Source organism: Astyanax mexicanus, chromosome 19, assembly GCF_023375975.1.
Source record: "Astyanax mexicanus isolate ESR-SI-001 chromosome 19, AstMex3_surface, whole genome shotgun sequence".
NCBI classification, from domain to species: domain Eukaryota; kingdom Metazoa; phylum Chordata; class Actinopteri; order Characiformes; family Acestrorhamphidae; genus Astyanax; species Astyanax mexicanus.
In genome coordinates this window covers 43400156-43415003 of record NC_064426.1, presented here as the reverse complement: position 1 = coordinate 43415003, position 14848 = coordinate 43400156, and the positions used below count along the sequence as shown (strand labels likewise).

The following is a 14848-nucleotide window of genomic DNA, read 5'->3' as shown; positions in this document are numbered from 1 at the left end:
TAGAGAGTACAGGGAAATATAGGAAATATAGGGTAATATAGGGAGTATATGGTAATATAGGGAGTAAAGGGTAATAAAGGGAGTGTAGGGTAGTATAGGGTAATATAGAGTAGAATAAAGAGTATGTTGTAGTATAAGGTAGCACAAGGAATATAGGGTAGCATAGTATAGGCAGTATAGGGGAGTATAGGGAGAATATAGTAATATAGGGAGTTTAGGAGTTTAGTATGTGTACAGAGTGTAGAATAGTATAGGGTGATACAGACTAGTATAGGCAGTAAAGGGCAATATAGGGTAGTATAAGGTAATATGGAGTAGCATAGATTTGTGTAGAGAGTGTAGAATAGTATAGGGAAGTATAAGCCGATACAGTATAGAGAATATAAGGGTGCATAGAGAATATACAGTAATATAGAAAATATATGTTAAGAAAGGGAGTGTAGTAGTAGTAAGGTAGTATTAGGAATATAGGATAATATAGGGGACTACAGGGTTGTATATATGTATATGGAAGCTGAAGCAGGGTAGTATAGACAGTATAGGGGAACAGACTGTATGGAGTATACAGTAATATAGGAGGTATATGGTAGTATAGACAGTATAGGGAAACATATGGAGTATACAGTAATCAGAGTCAGTAGTTTCTCGAGATCTTGATCACCTTGCCGTCTCGGTGACTCTTGCCCAGTTTGGTTTCCTCAGGATGGTAGAACCACTTGACCTTGACGACCATGCTGCTGCTCCAGGACTCCCAGAAACTCTCGATTCGGCCGACGTAGGGAAGCTGAGGACGGCCTGTGGACAGGAAGACGGCGCAGTCCCCCACCCGCACCATGTCCCTGCCTCGCACCACCGCCTTATAGAAGAGCTTACGAGCTTTTCCCTTCAGCCCACGTCTCTTGAAAAGAAGAAACACTTAATTTATTGTATGTTCTGGACCGAGGAACACGTCTGGAACGTGCCTGGCTACTGAATCAACAACCACACAAACAGACAAGAAAACGTAGAAAAAGTAACCTAAGGAAACTTAGCTTAGATTCTGCCGTTTCTCGTTGGCTTACCTGGGTGGGGCTCCCGGACCATCTCCACAGTTGCCTTGCCGGTAGGAAGGATGATGACGCTTTGGGTCTGCTCTGGTCGGGCAGCATCTTCTGCCTCTTGACCAGGTCCTTGGAGGGTTTGGATGGAGAACCGGTGCACTCCTTCCTCTTTAGAGGCTTGCTGCCAGCGCTGTGGTTGGCATTTGCACTTTTGGCATTGGGCAAGGCCACAGCTTTGGCCACGAATGTGTGCTGAGAAGGTCCGGAGGGGGGTTTGGGGTTTGGGGGCTGAAGGATGGAGCGATGGGGGGTTAGGCAGCTCTGCAGGAGGAGGGTGGAGCTCTCCTCGTCCTCAGAACTGTAGGAGGAGTCGTTGTCTGAGGAGCAGAGGCTGGAGCTGGAAAGAGAACCAGAACTGGAAGAGCTGGATGATCCGGAGGAGGACGAGGAGACGGAAAGTCGAGAAAGGAAGCGATCGGCTGTCCTAATGCTGCCTGAAGCCGAGGGAAGCATCGTCGTTCCACCTCCACGTCTCCTGCGATCCTCTTCTTCCTCGTCCTCTTCCTCATCCATGCCCGAGTATGAGCTATGGCAGTCCCTGTGACAACTGAGCCCGAGATCTCCGTATTCGCCCATCCGCAGAGACGATGACGACGAGGAGGGCTTTCTCTGGATTGGAAGAAGTTCTGCCCTCGAGCTATCACCCTTTCTACTGTCCTTCACCAGCAGGACTGGGTGGGAATAGGCTTCAGATCTGGGTGGAGCACTACCTAAACCTTTCGGACCAAACCCAGAACCTCCCAGCAGCAGCAGAGCCTTGCTGCTCTTGTTCTTCGGAGATGTCACGCCCTCGTGGTCCAGCTTGATCAGGAATTCGTTTTTTCTCCCGCGAGGAACATCAGGGTCCTCTGAGCGTCTCCTGCCCCCGTACGGACTGCTCCTGCCCCCTAGAGGCATCCCTGTAGAAGGGAGGGTCTGGCTGCAGAAGGACGAGTAGCCGTTGGCGATGCTGCTGAAGGAGTCCACCTCGAAGGAGCTGCTGCTGAAGATGCCTTTGGCCGGGGTCGTCATGGAGACCGGAGGATGGGGAAACATGGCCGCCTCTCTGTTCCTCAAGGCCTTCTTGGGGGCGGAGCCGTTAAGCTGGAACAGATTGACAGGCGCCCTTTTTCGAGGCACGTCCACCGATGGCCAAGTAAGTGGAGATGTTGAGTTCTTGGCAGCGCCGTCTGAGATGAACCTCTTCAGCCCTGAACCTTTGGGTCGCCCTAAAACCAAACACATGGACACACGGACGTATTTGAACACGTCAATTATATTTGTATTTGATTTATACTGTATTTTTCTGTGTAATACATCTATACCCTATATGAGTTTCACGTTTTCAACTGAATTACTGAAATAAAGTCATAATTTAAAATATATATCCCTACCTGGTCGTCTCACTGGTTTCTCCAGGGCTTTGGCGTCCTCAGTGCTGGGAGTTTTCTCAGAGGATTTATTGATCTGTGAGTTTTTTCCATCGTGAGCTGAACCCATCTTGTCTGATAGTGAGCGATTAGTGGAGTCTGGAGTCGGGCTTGATTCAGCACCTACCAGAGCAGAGACAGAGATTTAAAATTAAACTAAAATTAACTTTAAAATCAATCACTATCATTGAGACTGGGTCAGAAATTAAAAACTTTTCATGTTTTTATTTTAAGTGGAGCATCATGCAGTAACGCAGCATTTACTGTATATTCCATTTAGAACAGAAGTGTGTAATCGAATCTACTAGAACTAAAACGATTAGTCGGTGTAATCGTTTTTCGCACTATATTTTAGGTGCACCATATTATAAATTGCATGTCAGTGTATTTACAGTAAATTGATCGTAGACTGTTACCTTGACAGCCCCCCCTTACCTGTATAAGCTGTGAGGTGTTATCTTGTGAGTAAGGTTGTAGCTGTTCTATCCATTTAGAACAGAAATGTGTAATCGAATCTACTAGAACTAAAACGATTAGTCGGTGTAATCGTTTTTCGCACTATATTTTAGGCGCACCATATTATAAATTGCAATCAATGAATGTATATTTTCTTGTCTATTTTCATACATAAGGCGCATTTTATGCAACACTAGTAAGAAACAGGGGTGTCGCCATGTATTTCTTCTAGTACAGCAGGTCTCACCACTGGGGTGTGGTGGTTTACCTAACTAAGTTAAGTAAAGCAAAGCTTAGTAAACAAAACTGTAATTCTTATTATTGTATATAATATGTGTATTCTTATGTTATTTTCTTTTAAAGTTAAACGAGTGCTGGACGTTAATATACACATATTTCTCTCCAGAAAACTGTTTATTTGGGTAAAGGGTAAAGCGTTTCAGTTTATTAACATTAAGTGTAGATTTCCAGATTTCCACTATGGCTTGGTGCAGCAGCATTAGCATTAGCAGCTAACTGCTAAAGCTAGCCCCCCGACAGTGCTACACTAAGGAACCCTGAGTGTTCCCGGTAAGTCAGAGCGATATTAGCTAGCAGTTCACCTCACATAGCTTGTTTTACCACAGTAAAAGTGCAGGATACAGTCTGAAATACTCACCTCGAAACGGCTAAAGAGCTAGCGCTTAGCGTGGTTAGTATGCTAATGCAGCTCCAGCAGTGATAGCTAATGGTTAGCAGCAAACAACAGTCCAATATTATTCATCTCTGAATGGCAAAAGTGGTAATGCTTAGCACTGTTAGCGGCTAATGCTAATGCTGCTCCAGCCTTAGTGCTGGAGAAACTTCACTGAAACTCCTGTTTAACTCTGTACTTCAGTGGAGTCGCTTTAAAAATGACCTTTAAATCTCGTGTTTAGCTGTTTCTATCGTTTTTAGAGATGGAGGAGATAGCAGAAATAATCGTTGACTAATCAACTAATCGAAAAAATAATCATCAGATTAATCAACTACCAAAATAACCATTAGTTGCAGCTCTATTATCCTCACAGTGCTGGGGGACTTACACTGGACCTGGTATCCAGGAGGAAGGAAGCGGATGTTGTGCAGAGAGATGCGTCCCCGATCTCCATCATCAAACTCCACCATCACCCCACCCGGCTTACACTCATCACTAGCGCCACCTAGATAAAAAATTAAATTACAAATAAATTAATACATAAACATCATGCTTTAAAGCAACTGGAGGGTAGTATCTATGCTGTAACGTGACTTGGCATGTCAGTGTATTTACAGTAAATTGATCGTAGACTGTTACCTTGACAGCCCCCCTTACCTGTATAAGCTGTGAGGTGTTATCTTGTGAGTAAGGTTGTAGCTAACAGGGCTAGGAACAGCATGCAGTTCATTCCTGTGTTATTTGTGTGAATAACACATCAGTGTTTATATACTTTATCCAGTAATTCAGAGCTAAGAAACAAATGGTTAGAATTTGTCTATGGAGGAAAAACACCACCAGCCAAGTACAATTGAGATAGGTTGTTAGTGTGTCTTTGCTATTGTAATGACGGGGAAAGTACACCTTGCACAGATAAAGTCACATACTACTTCTCTTAATTAATCATGGTTAATTTTGGGCATAACGTGAAATAATAAACCAAAAAGAGTTTCTCTTGCTCATCATTCCCTTTAAGAGTAGAACCAGGTGAGCTCTGAGTTTGGTGGATTGCTACTGTAACAGTGCAGCTACCTGGACGTGTTCAACAAACTCTTCTCAGCAGAGGAAACTGAGCTGCTGGTTGACGCTGTGAAGGAGCTCCAGCAGCTCATTTAAAAGTTGGGTTTGTGCACTTGTTGCCAAGATAGCGATGAACATCTGACTGTTGGCGTCTGTCTAGGTTGTATTCAGTCAGTGGAGCTCCTGTGTTTTCTGTTACCAAGATAAACAAGATAAAACTCCAGAAATGTACCTGAACACACCTCATTTCCAGAACACCACGCCCATCAGTGTAGATATATTCAGAAGCTCTGCTGCTGTTTAAACGATGAGTGATTGTTGAAAATAGATTGTCGGAGGTGGGGTGTAAGACAGCGATGAGCATTGCAATGCAAAGTGTTTCTTACCTCTCCGGACGTATCCCGGGTACAGGCATCGTGAACGCTCGCTCCAGTAGGCGCACACTCGCGTTCCTTCAGTTAGAACTGCCTCTGTTTCAGGACGCACCTCCAAAACCTGGAGCACACACACACACACACACACACACGAATACACACACACACACACACACACACACAAACACACACACACACACATAGCGGTTAGTCAGTGCCAGCCTGAAAGAAAGAGGTGTTTGGACTCGGAGGATAAAAGTCAGACAGGCAAACAAACACATACAAACACACACACACACACACACACACACGCTCACGCCGGGCAGCGACTGCGGCAGTGGCAGCGGCGGCGCTGAAAGCGGCACTCATCTCGTGCCAGGGTGCCAGCCTGCCAGTCAGGCCTGAAAGCGGCGGAAGCTGCGCTGCGGGAGGACTTGCTGACTAATACTAAACAGGAAGTGAATGGAAGGGCTGTGATTGCCGGCTGCCAGCGTTTCTTCGGCGGCACAATGCCACCCGGCACAGCACCCGCCGCTCGCCAGGGCCTTCTCCTTTCAGGTTGCTTTAATTCGGGGTTGCCACGGGCGATGGGCACTTTCTGACTGATGAAGTGTGTGAGGCGGGGTGGCGGCGGGGCTGGAGTGTGTGAGAGAGAGAGAGAGATTTTTCGATTGTCGCTGCTCGTTTATGAGAAAGAGAGAGAGTGTGGGATTGTGTGACGGTGTGTGTGACGGTGTGTGTGTGTGACGGTGTGTGTGTGTGACGGTGTGTGTGTGATGGAGGCAGTAGATTGGAGTCAAAGGTAAAGGCAGTTGGAGGAATGGAGGAGCCGGGGAAGCAGAAGCGCTGCTGTAATTAGATCCAGCTGCTGGGAGACTGCTGTTTACACAGTGCAGCAGCTGCACAACAACTGTGTGTGTGTGTGTATACGTGGGTGTGTGTGTGTGTGTGTGTGTGTGTTATCAGGCTTAGTGGTCAGCACGTTCTCCTCCCAGCACTGAGGTCTTGGGTTCAAGTCTTTATCTGTGTGGATGGATGTTCTCCTCGTGTCTATGGATGCTCTAAATTGTGTGGGTGATGTATGGGTTTAGAGGGCGGGGCATGAGGGAGAGCTGATTGGGAGAACTAAGCAGTGTGCCTCTGATAGCCGTGAGACGCAGATGATTGGACGTCAGCAGGAAGCTGGGATTATTTATTGATTGGTTGATTAATTGACTGATTTGCATATTGTGAGTGTCCATCTACCTAAGTACATGGAAACATCGTCATCCTCACCTATAGCACAGTTGAACCTCAGAGGGCGCTCCCGAGGCAGAAATGACCACAGTTACCACAAACGGAAATGTTTATTTAATTTGAAGGAAAACATTTCACCTATTAATGGAAAAATATATAGTTTAGGATTTAGTGGCTCTTTAGGGAAACTTTTGCTCTAGATATTTGAGATCTAAGGCCTCAAACTTTTAAGTTTTGAAGAAAATCACCACCAGTTTTGCCAACTCGAAATGTTTAGTTTAGATATTACATTTTTCATATGCATAAAAAAATAATAATTTATGTTTTTAGTTGGCCTAATCTAAGATCTATTAAATGTGTATTGTAATTTCTGCTGATTTACAAGAAAGTTACTTTAAAATAAAATTAAAAAATCACATTACGAATTAAGAACTGTAAAAAGTAAATTTTTTTTCTGATCCTGGTTCCATGTTCCATGAATAGGTGCCGCGTGGTTTAGCAGTCTAAAACGCTGCCATCATAACTGGGATATCACTGGTTCGAATCCACGTTATGCAGCTTGCAATCAGCTGCCGGAGCCCTGAGAGAGCACAGCACAGTTGCTCTCTCCTTGCTGTTTCTCTCTGGGTGGGTACAGTACAGTAGATGTCGCTCTCTCTTTCCCCTCATCACTCCTAGGGTGATGTGGATCAGCACAAGGCTGCGTCTGTGAGCTGATGTATCAGAACCACCAGAGTCGCTGCGCTTTCCTCCGAGCGTTAGAGCTGTGATGCTACTCGATAAAAAGGTTAAAAAAGTGGCGGAGTCTGACGTCACATGTGTCGGAGGAGGAGTGTTGGAGAATCACTAGTGATGGGGGAGGATATACAGCGTAGAGTAGGAGCTGAACGATAAACTGGTAGAGAAATGTGTGTAAGGATAGTCAGCAGGAGCTACAGGGAAACTCAGGCCAGGCTTTTAAAAAAATAAAACTTTCAGGAAGCGCTCCAGCCGAGAGCGCAGTGCGGTTTACAGTGTGTAATTAGAGGCCGTTTCAGTGATGGCTTAGATAAACTGTAATGTTAGCGTAACCCCATGAGCCGGCGGATCACATAAAGCAGCTCAAACCCTTCATACCCCACACCTCAGCCCCGGGCAGCTCCGCCAGATCCTCCACACTGTTTACTGGAACTGCAGGGAGGAGCGCTAATGTGGAGGAGTGGTGTTTTGAGTGGTGTTTGGTTGTAAATGGCTTTGGGAAGCTCTGTCGGACTGAACTGGAGCAGAAAGTGATGCTTTTGACCAAAGTACTGCATGTTTTAAAGGTTCTGAACCAGTGATTCTCAAATACTGTATAAACAGTCATATGAAAAAGTTTGGGCACCCCTATTAATCTTAATCATTTTTAGTTGTAAATATTTGGGTGTTTGTAACAGCCATTTCAGTTTGATATATCTAATAACTGATGGACACAGTAATATTTCAGGATTGAAATGAGGTTTATTGTACTAACAGAAAATTTGCAATATGCATTAAACCAAAATTTGACCGGTGCAAAAGTATGGGAACCCTTATCATTTTATTGATTTGAATACTCCTAACTACTTTTTACTGACTTACTGAAGCACAAAATTGGTTTGGTAACCTCATTGAGCTTTGAACTTCATAGCCAGGTGTATCCAATCATGAGAAAAGGTATTTAAGGTGGCCAATTGCAAGTTGTTCTCCTATTTGAATCTCCTCTGAAGAGCGGCATCATGGGCTCATCAAAACAACTCTCAAATGATCTAAAAACAAAGATTGTTCAACATAGTTGTTCAGGGGAAGGATACAAAAAGTTGTCTCAGAGATTTAACCTGTCAGTTTCCACTGTGAGGAACATAGTAAGGAAATGGAAGAGCACAGGGACAGTTCTTGTTAAGCCCAGAAGTGGCAGGCCAAGAGAAATATCAGAAAGGCAGAGAAGAAGAATGGTGAGAACAGTCAAGGACAATCCACAGACCACCTCCAAAGAGCTGCAGCATCATCTTGCTGCAGATGGTGTCACTGTGCATCGGTCAACAATACAGCGCACTTTACACAAGGAGAAGCTGTATGGGAGAGTGATGAGAAAGAAGCCATTTCTGCAAGCACGCCACAAACAGAGTCGCCCGAGGTGTGCTTTCTGCTTCAATCAGTTATTAGATATATTAAACTGAAAGGGCTGTTGCAAACACCCAAATATTTACAACTAAAAATGATTAAGATTAATAGTGCCCAAACTTTTTCATATGACTGTACTGTGGCTTTTACATATTCAACAAACTCATACAACTTAAACTTTTTCACAATTTGTCACCTTAAAACAACTAATTAAATGTATTTTATTGAGATTTTAAAGGTGTCCTTCTTTTAAAATCCTCTTTTTCTTGTTGTTTGGTTAGAATTTGTCTATGGAACACCACCAGTGAGGTATGAATAAGATAGGTAGGTGTTTAGAATATTTGCTTTCTGGATCTGGACTCTGTGTGTGAGTATCTATATGTTTAAATAGGATCTCCGGTGGATTTGGTGTTTTACAGAGACTCTAAGACTAGGTCAGTGGCTGAACTGCACTTAGCAGAGCATTATTACACATGTTGTAAAGTAACATATAACACTGCAAAGACTGTTATTAGTGTAAAAATGTCTTTATTTAAAAAAAATTCTAACTGTTGTTCATCTCACTGCCTCCTAGTGCAAATGTGTTTGCATGTATGAATATTCATGAGAAAGAGCCAAAATCCTATCATTCCCCCCCCCTTACTCCTTCAATGGACTAAAGCATTTTTTTTCATAAAAAACAGATCAGATTTGTGTAGGGCAGGACTTATAGTTATCCTGTGGACCGATTCATTCTCCTGATCCACCTGAGCTGTGGATCTCTGCAGCTCCTCCAGAGTGATCATGGCTCTCCTTGCTGGATCTGTCAGTTTAGGTGGATCATGGCTCGGGATAAGTTTTAATGTTTTTGTTTTAAATTCAATAGAGAATTATTTCATTATTTCTCTTCTTAAAAATGCTTCTTCTTTCTTTAGCTGTACTTATTAAATAGACATTCAGTTATTCAATGTTAGCAATGTGACCCTCAATGAAGAATCTACAATAGACCAACTAAAAACACAATAAAGGGATACAGTAATCGTTTAGGCTGAACTGAAACACTTTTTAAAGTACTGTAAACATCATTAGACAAAATATGTCGCTTTATATATAAGCAGATGCATACTGCAGATACTACAGAACTGGACTGGAGGGAAGTGGTTTTATGAGGAGATGCTTTAGGAAGAGGATGCGGTGTGAACGTGTGGTGATCTGATGGACGAGGGGAATTCGGAGGATGTGGTGATCGCAGAGAGGTAGAGTGTGCTAGTGTGTGTGTGTGTGTGTGTGTATAGTGTGTGTGTGTATAGTGTGTGTGTGTGTGTGTGTGTAAGAGGCTGAATTTGAAGCAGAACTCACCGCTTCCTGCAGGAGCTGCTCCAGGGAGTAAATCCTGGGGCGGTTTCCTCTCTCTCCATCAATAACAATACTGTATCTGAGAGAGAGAGAGAGAAAGAGAGATAGAGAAGAGAGAGAGAGAGAGGGAGAGAGAGAAAGAGAGACAGAGAAGAGAGAGAGAGAGAGGGAGAGAGAGAGAGAGAAAGAGAGATAGAGAAGAGAGAGAGAGAGAAAGAGACAGAGAGAGAGAGAGAGAGAGTATAAAGGAGTTATTTATAGGAGTGTATAATGCTTGATTTCCTGTGTCCGGCTCCCTCCTCTCTCACTCTCGACCTTTCAGTAACCCCCTCTAACACAGGATTTCACTATATATCACAATATATCACGTTACATAGCAATATATCACTATATATCACAATATATCACTATATATCACAATATATCACAATATATCACTATATATCACAATATATCACGTTACATAGCAATATATCACTATATATTACATTATATCACTATATATAACATTATATCACTATATATCACAATATATCACTATATATCACTATATATCACTATATATCACAATATATCACTATATATCACAATATATCACAATATATCACAATATATCACTATATATCACAATATATCACAATATATCACTATATATCACTATATATCACAATATATCACTATATATCACTATATATCACGTTACATAGCAAAATATCACTATATATTACATTATATCACTATATATCACAATATATCACAATATATCACTATATATCACAATATATCACAATATATCACTATATATCACAATATATCACTATATATCACAATATATCACTATATATCACATTATATCACTATATATCACAATATATCACTATATATCACAATATATCACAATATATCACTATATATCACAATATATCACAATATATCACTATATATCACAATATATCACAATATATCACAATATATCACTATATATCACAATATATCACTATATATCACAATATATCACAATATATCACTATATATCACAATATATCACTATATATCACTATATATCACTATATATCACAATATATCACAATATATCACTATATATCACTATATATCACTATATATCACAATATATCACTATATAACACATTATATTACAATATATCACTATATATCACAATATATCACTATACATCACATTATATCACAATATATCACTATATATCACAATATATCACAATATACAGGGTTCATTATTATTATTATTATTATTAATAATAATAATAAAGCTGACTGATAATGATATGTTTTTCTTCATAGTTTTCATGACTGTTATTCTATATTATGATCATTTGAACTGTAACCCTTGTATCATGATCTCAATGTCTGTCAACAATCTCAGAAGCATCTCTAGTAGTTAGCAGTCTCTCACCAGGAGGTCCAATACCCAGCAGTAGTGATCGAGTACGAGTAGTGCACTTACATATCCGGCACATCTACAGTTCTGACTCGGGCGGCGTACAGCAGCTCGTCCTCTTTACAGATCAGAACCCGGAGCCCATCCGTCAGCTGATCTTTACTCAGAACACAGTTTGGAGGAGCTGAGAACACACAATGAAAAAAATTATAAATACAGTAAAATGCTTTTCTGGAGAGCATTTGTTTATATTCCTCCCCGTCTCTCTCTGTTGCGCTCGGCGTGACTTCATTCGCTGCCCGTTCTCCTTTTTCAGCCCGTTCTCAGGCTCTCTATCTACTTATAAGGGTGTTTGTTTTTTCCGGGCTGTGTCCCAATTCACTAGCCGGGGCAGTGGTAGTGTATTGGAACGCAACCCTGACGACACGGGTTGGATCCTGCGTGAGGAGCGGCATGTTTACTTATTTATTTATTTATTCCTTTCTTCTTGGGTTTATTTGCTTTGAGATCAACTGTTCTGAAAGCAACTAGTCTGTAGCTCTACATCCCATTACACTTAATTTTTTCATTTTACAAAACAGATTTTTTTTTGTTGTGGCCACATTCTTCTCCAGCTCACCTGGAGGAGTTCTGGAGCGTGAGGAAGAGTTTCCCTCCTCATCCTCATCAGAGAAGCTGCTGTCTTCACCCAGCCGGAAACCTTCATCAGCTGCAAAGCTTTCCAGCAGACGACTGACGGCCCGCCCTTTAGACTGCACCACACAATAACACACACACACATATATTATAAACACACATTAAAAACACACTGTAATAGGGCTGCACAATACTGAGAAAAAAATACATTATGATATTCTGTTGTTTTGTGATATTGTGTACTGCGATATTAAAAATACAGGAATATTCCCTCAAATTTGGCCAAAAAGTATAATTAAGATGTTTTGCCATTAACAATGCAATCTGTGTGTCTGTGCACGATTTAGGGTTTGTCAGTGTGTCTATCATAACGATGGGAAAAGTACACCTTGCACGACTCAAATCACACTCAAAACTCTTAATTAATCATGGATGTGGTTAATTATAATAATAAACCAATCAGAGTGTCTCTTGCTCATCATTCTCTTTAAGAGTAGGTCAGGTGAGCTCTGTCTTTGGTGGATTGCTATTGTAATGGTGCAGCTACCTGGACGTGTTCAACAAACTCTTCTCAGCAGAGGAAACTGAGCTGCTGGTTGACACTGTGAAGGAGCTCCAGCAGCTCATTTACGGGAACAGCAATGTTATTTTATTTACTATTCTGTTTATTGTTGATGTAAAAGTTGGGTTTGTGCTGCTGTGTGTTCATGTGTGTGTAATAAGTGGGGGTGTACGCTCGGCTCGGCACAGCGGCTGTGTTACAGAGATAGCGATGAACGTCTGACTGTTGTCAGGGTTAATATCTGCTGTATGTAAAGTGTGTACCTGTCTGAATCTGGTTCTTCTTTTGCCGTCATTATCGTCACTCTGGGAAGACTGAGCCACACCTGACCAACTTTTCCTCTGTTTTATTAAAAAAATAAACATAAAATAAAACACAAAATTAAAAATCAGAAGCTCCGCCCACTTCTCTACTAAATATTCATTAATACCACTTACAACTTTACTACTGTACACAACACAAGCCTTATGTTCACCTTGCTCACGGCTCCTCGTAGTATGGAGCTCTTTCGAGTGGCTCTCCTCAGTCGTTCGCTGGTGGTGGTGAAGGAGAGGAGGCCGGGGGGTTTGTGGTAGTGACCGGTCCAGGGCTTCTCCTGTAGTCGGGGTCGACCCGGTCTCCTGCGTACCCCTGGGGGCTTGGATGCGGTTACAGGGGCCGACCTGCAGGGGGCCTTCTTCTTCACCTTCACCTCACCTTCAGCTCCAGAGTGATGCTGCAAACCTGGAAGAGATTATTCAACAATTTAGATGGGATTATTAAATTTCTTCTTCTTATAAAATCCTCTTTTTCTTGTTATTTTATATTCTGAATTTCAGTGGGTCTCTCTGAGTTGTTTCTGATGCTGCACATGATGAAACTCTTCCTCAAACTCTTCCTCATTCTCTGCAGCAGCTAGTAAAAGAAAATATTCAGAAAAACAAAACTAGTCGATCAGGAAAAGCACTGTGTCTACATCAACCCGGGAATTAGTCATTCATGGCCCCGCCCACCTTGGCTCTGGACCGCCCACAGACAGACAGAGCTGAAGCCGGGCAGCGACGCCGTCTCGTCAGATAGGAGATAACTAACAGCGCTAGGAACAGCATGCAGTTCATTCCTGTGTTATTTGTGCGAATAACACATCAGTGTTTATATACTTTACCCAGTAATTCAGAGCTAAGAAACAAATGGTTAGAATTAGTCTATGGAGGAAAAACACCAGCAGCCAAGTACAAAGAGATAGGTAGAAGATATGTATGTTTACGTATGTTTTACACTAGTTAAAAGTAAAAAAAAAATCCACCCCGAGATTTTTGTTCCAATTGCCTGGATCTGGACTACCCCTGTGTGTAAGTAACGATAGGTTTAAATAGGATCTCCGGTGGATTTGGTGTTTTACAGAGACTCTAAGACTAGGTCAGTGGCTAAACTGCACTTAGCAAAGCATTATTACACATGTTATAAAGTAACATATAACACTGCAAAGACTGTTATTAGTGTAAAAAAGTCTTTTTTTTTTTTAACGCTGTCCGTCTCGTCCATGCCTCCTGGTGTCAAAGTTCTGGTAGCCAATCAGAGGCGATACACAGAGGCTATTATTTCTTCCTGTCCACTCCTCCACCAGACTAAAGCAGTGTTATACTGGATCACCGGAGCATTTAAAAAGTTTACCGTAAAGTTCTTGTCGCTCCCTCTTGTTTTTTGCCTTCTGATTGGCTTCCAGTTTAACGACGGAGGAAGGGGAGGGGTCTTTGACAGCAGAGCTGGATGGGAGCTCCCTGGAGGCGGGGGATTTAGCAGTTTGTCCTTCATCACTGTTTTCACTGCCCTCGTCTTCCTCCTCTTCTGTGGACATTAAAACAGTATTAATAGGAACAGTTCATATTGCTGATGTAAATACTATAGTTTGCATGATACTACAATATTATCAATATCAATGATACCAATTCCAATAACCTTAAGAATATGCCGACACTGATATACATCACCATAAATTCATAAATTAATGCAACAAACAATATTATTGTCATTGAGAGCACTTCAGTTTCTGAATCAGTTTCTCTGATTTTGCTATTTATAGGTTTATGTTTGAGTAAAATGAACATTGTTGTTTTATTCTATAAACTACAGACAACATTTCTCCCAAATTACAAATAAAAATATTCTCATTTAGAGCATTTATTTACAGAAAATGAGAAATGACTGAAATAACAAAAAAGATGCAGAGCTTTCAGACCTCAAATAATGCAAAGAAAACAAGTTCATATTCATAAAGTTTTAAGAGTTCAGAAATAATCAATATTTGGTGGAATAATCCTGGTGGTTTTTAATCACAGTTTTTTTTTCATGCATCTTGGCACCTTTGATCCAAGATGGCGGCGCGTGCACACGCTGCGGCTTCTCTCCCCCCGAGGAAACAGCGTTTTCGTGTTTTTTGTCTTGTAAGTCGCAGTGTTTTTGTACGTCTTTGTCGTGCGTTCACGTC

General features: G+C 41.7%; 1 protein-coding gene and 1 long non-coding RNA gene across 8 annotated transcripts in view; both read right to left on the bottom strand.

The window, feature by feature from the left end:
* The window catches only part of LOC125784464 (uncharacterized), a 320028-nt gene that overhangs the window by 53750 nt on the left and 251430 nt on the right, over nt 1-14848 (bottom strand). The gene's annotated exons all lie outside the window — the stretch shown is intronic.
* Nucleotides 1-14848, bottom strand: part of LOC103040205 (BAH and coiled-coil domain-containing protein 1) — a 147686-nt gene that overhangs the window by 7485 nt on the left and 125353 nt on the right. For 5 of the 7 annotated variants that reach the window (XR_007427265.1, XM_049468111.1, XM_049468113.1 and 2 more), the window contains exons 18-28: nt 14035-14208; nt 12857-13104; nt 12645-12722; nt 11803-11935; nt 11250-11367; nt 9770-9845; nt 5087-5195; nt 4030-4146; nt 2474-2632; nt 1062-2308; nt 662-898 (exon numbers count right to left, since the gene is read on the bottom strand). Coding sequence is in view for 6 of the 7 variants with exons in the window: in XM_049468111.1 (XP_049324068.1) it covers nt 662-898; nt 1062-2308; nt 2474-2632; nt 4030-4146; nt 5087-5195; nt 9770-9845; nt 11250-11367; nt 11803-11935; nt 12645-12722; nt 12857-13104; nt 14035-14208 (2696 nt within the window). In the remaining variant the exon portion in view is untranslated. Of the gene's footprint in view, nt 1-661; nt 899-1061; nt 2309-2473; nt 2633-4029; nt 4147-5086; nt 5196-9769; nt 9846-11249; nt 11368-11802; nt 11936-12644; nt 12723-12856; nt 13105-14034; nt 14209-14848 lie in introns of those variants that run through there. The other 2 variants (XM_049468115.1, XM_049468116.1) reach the window with 2 other exon arrangements.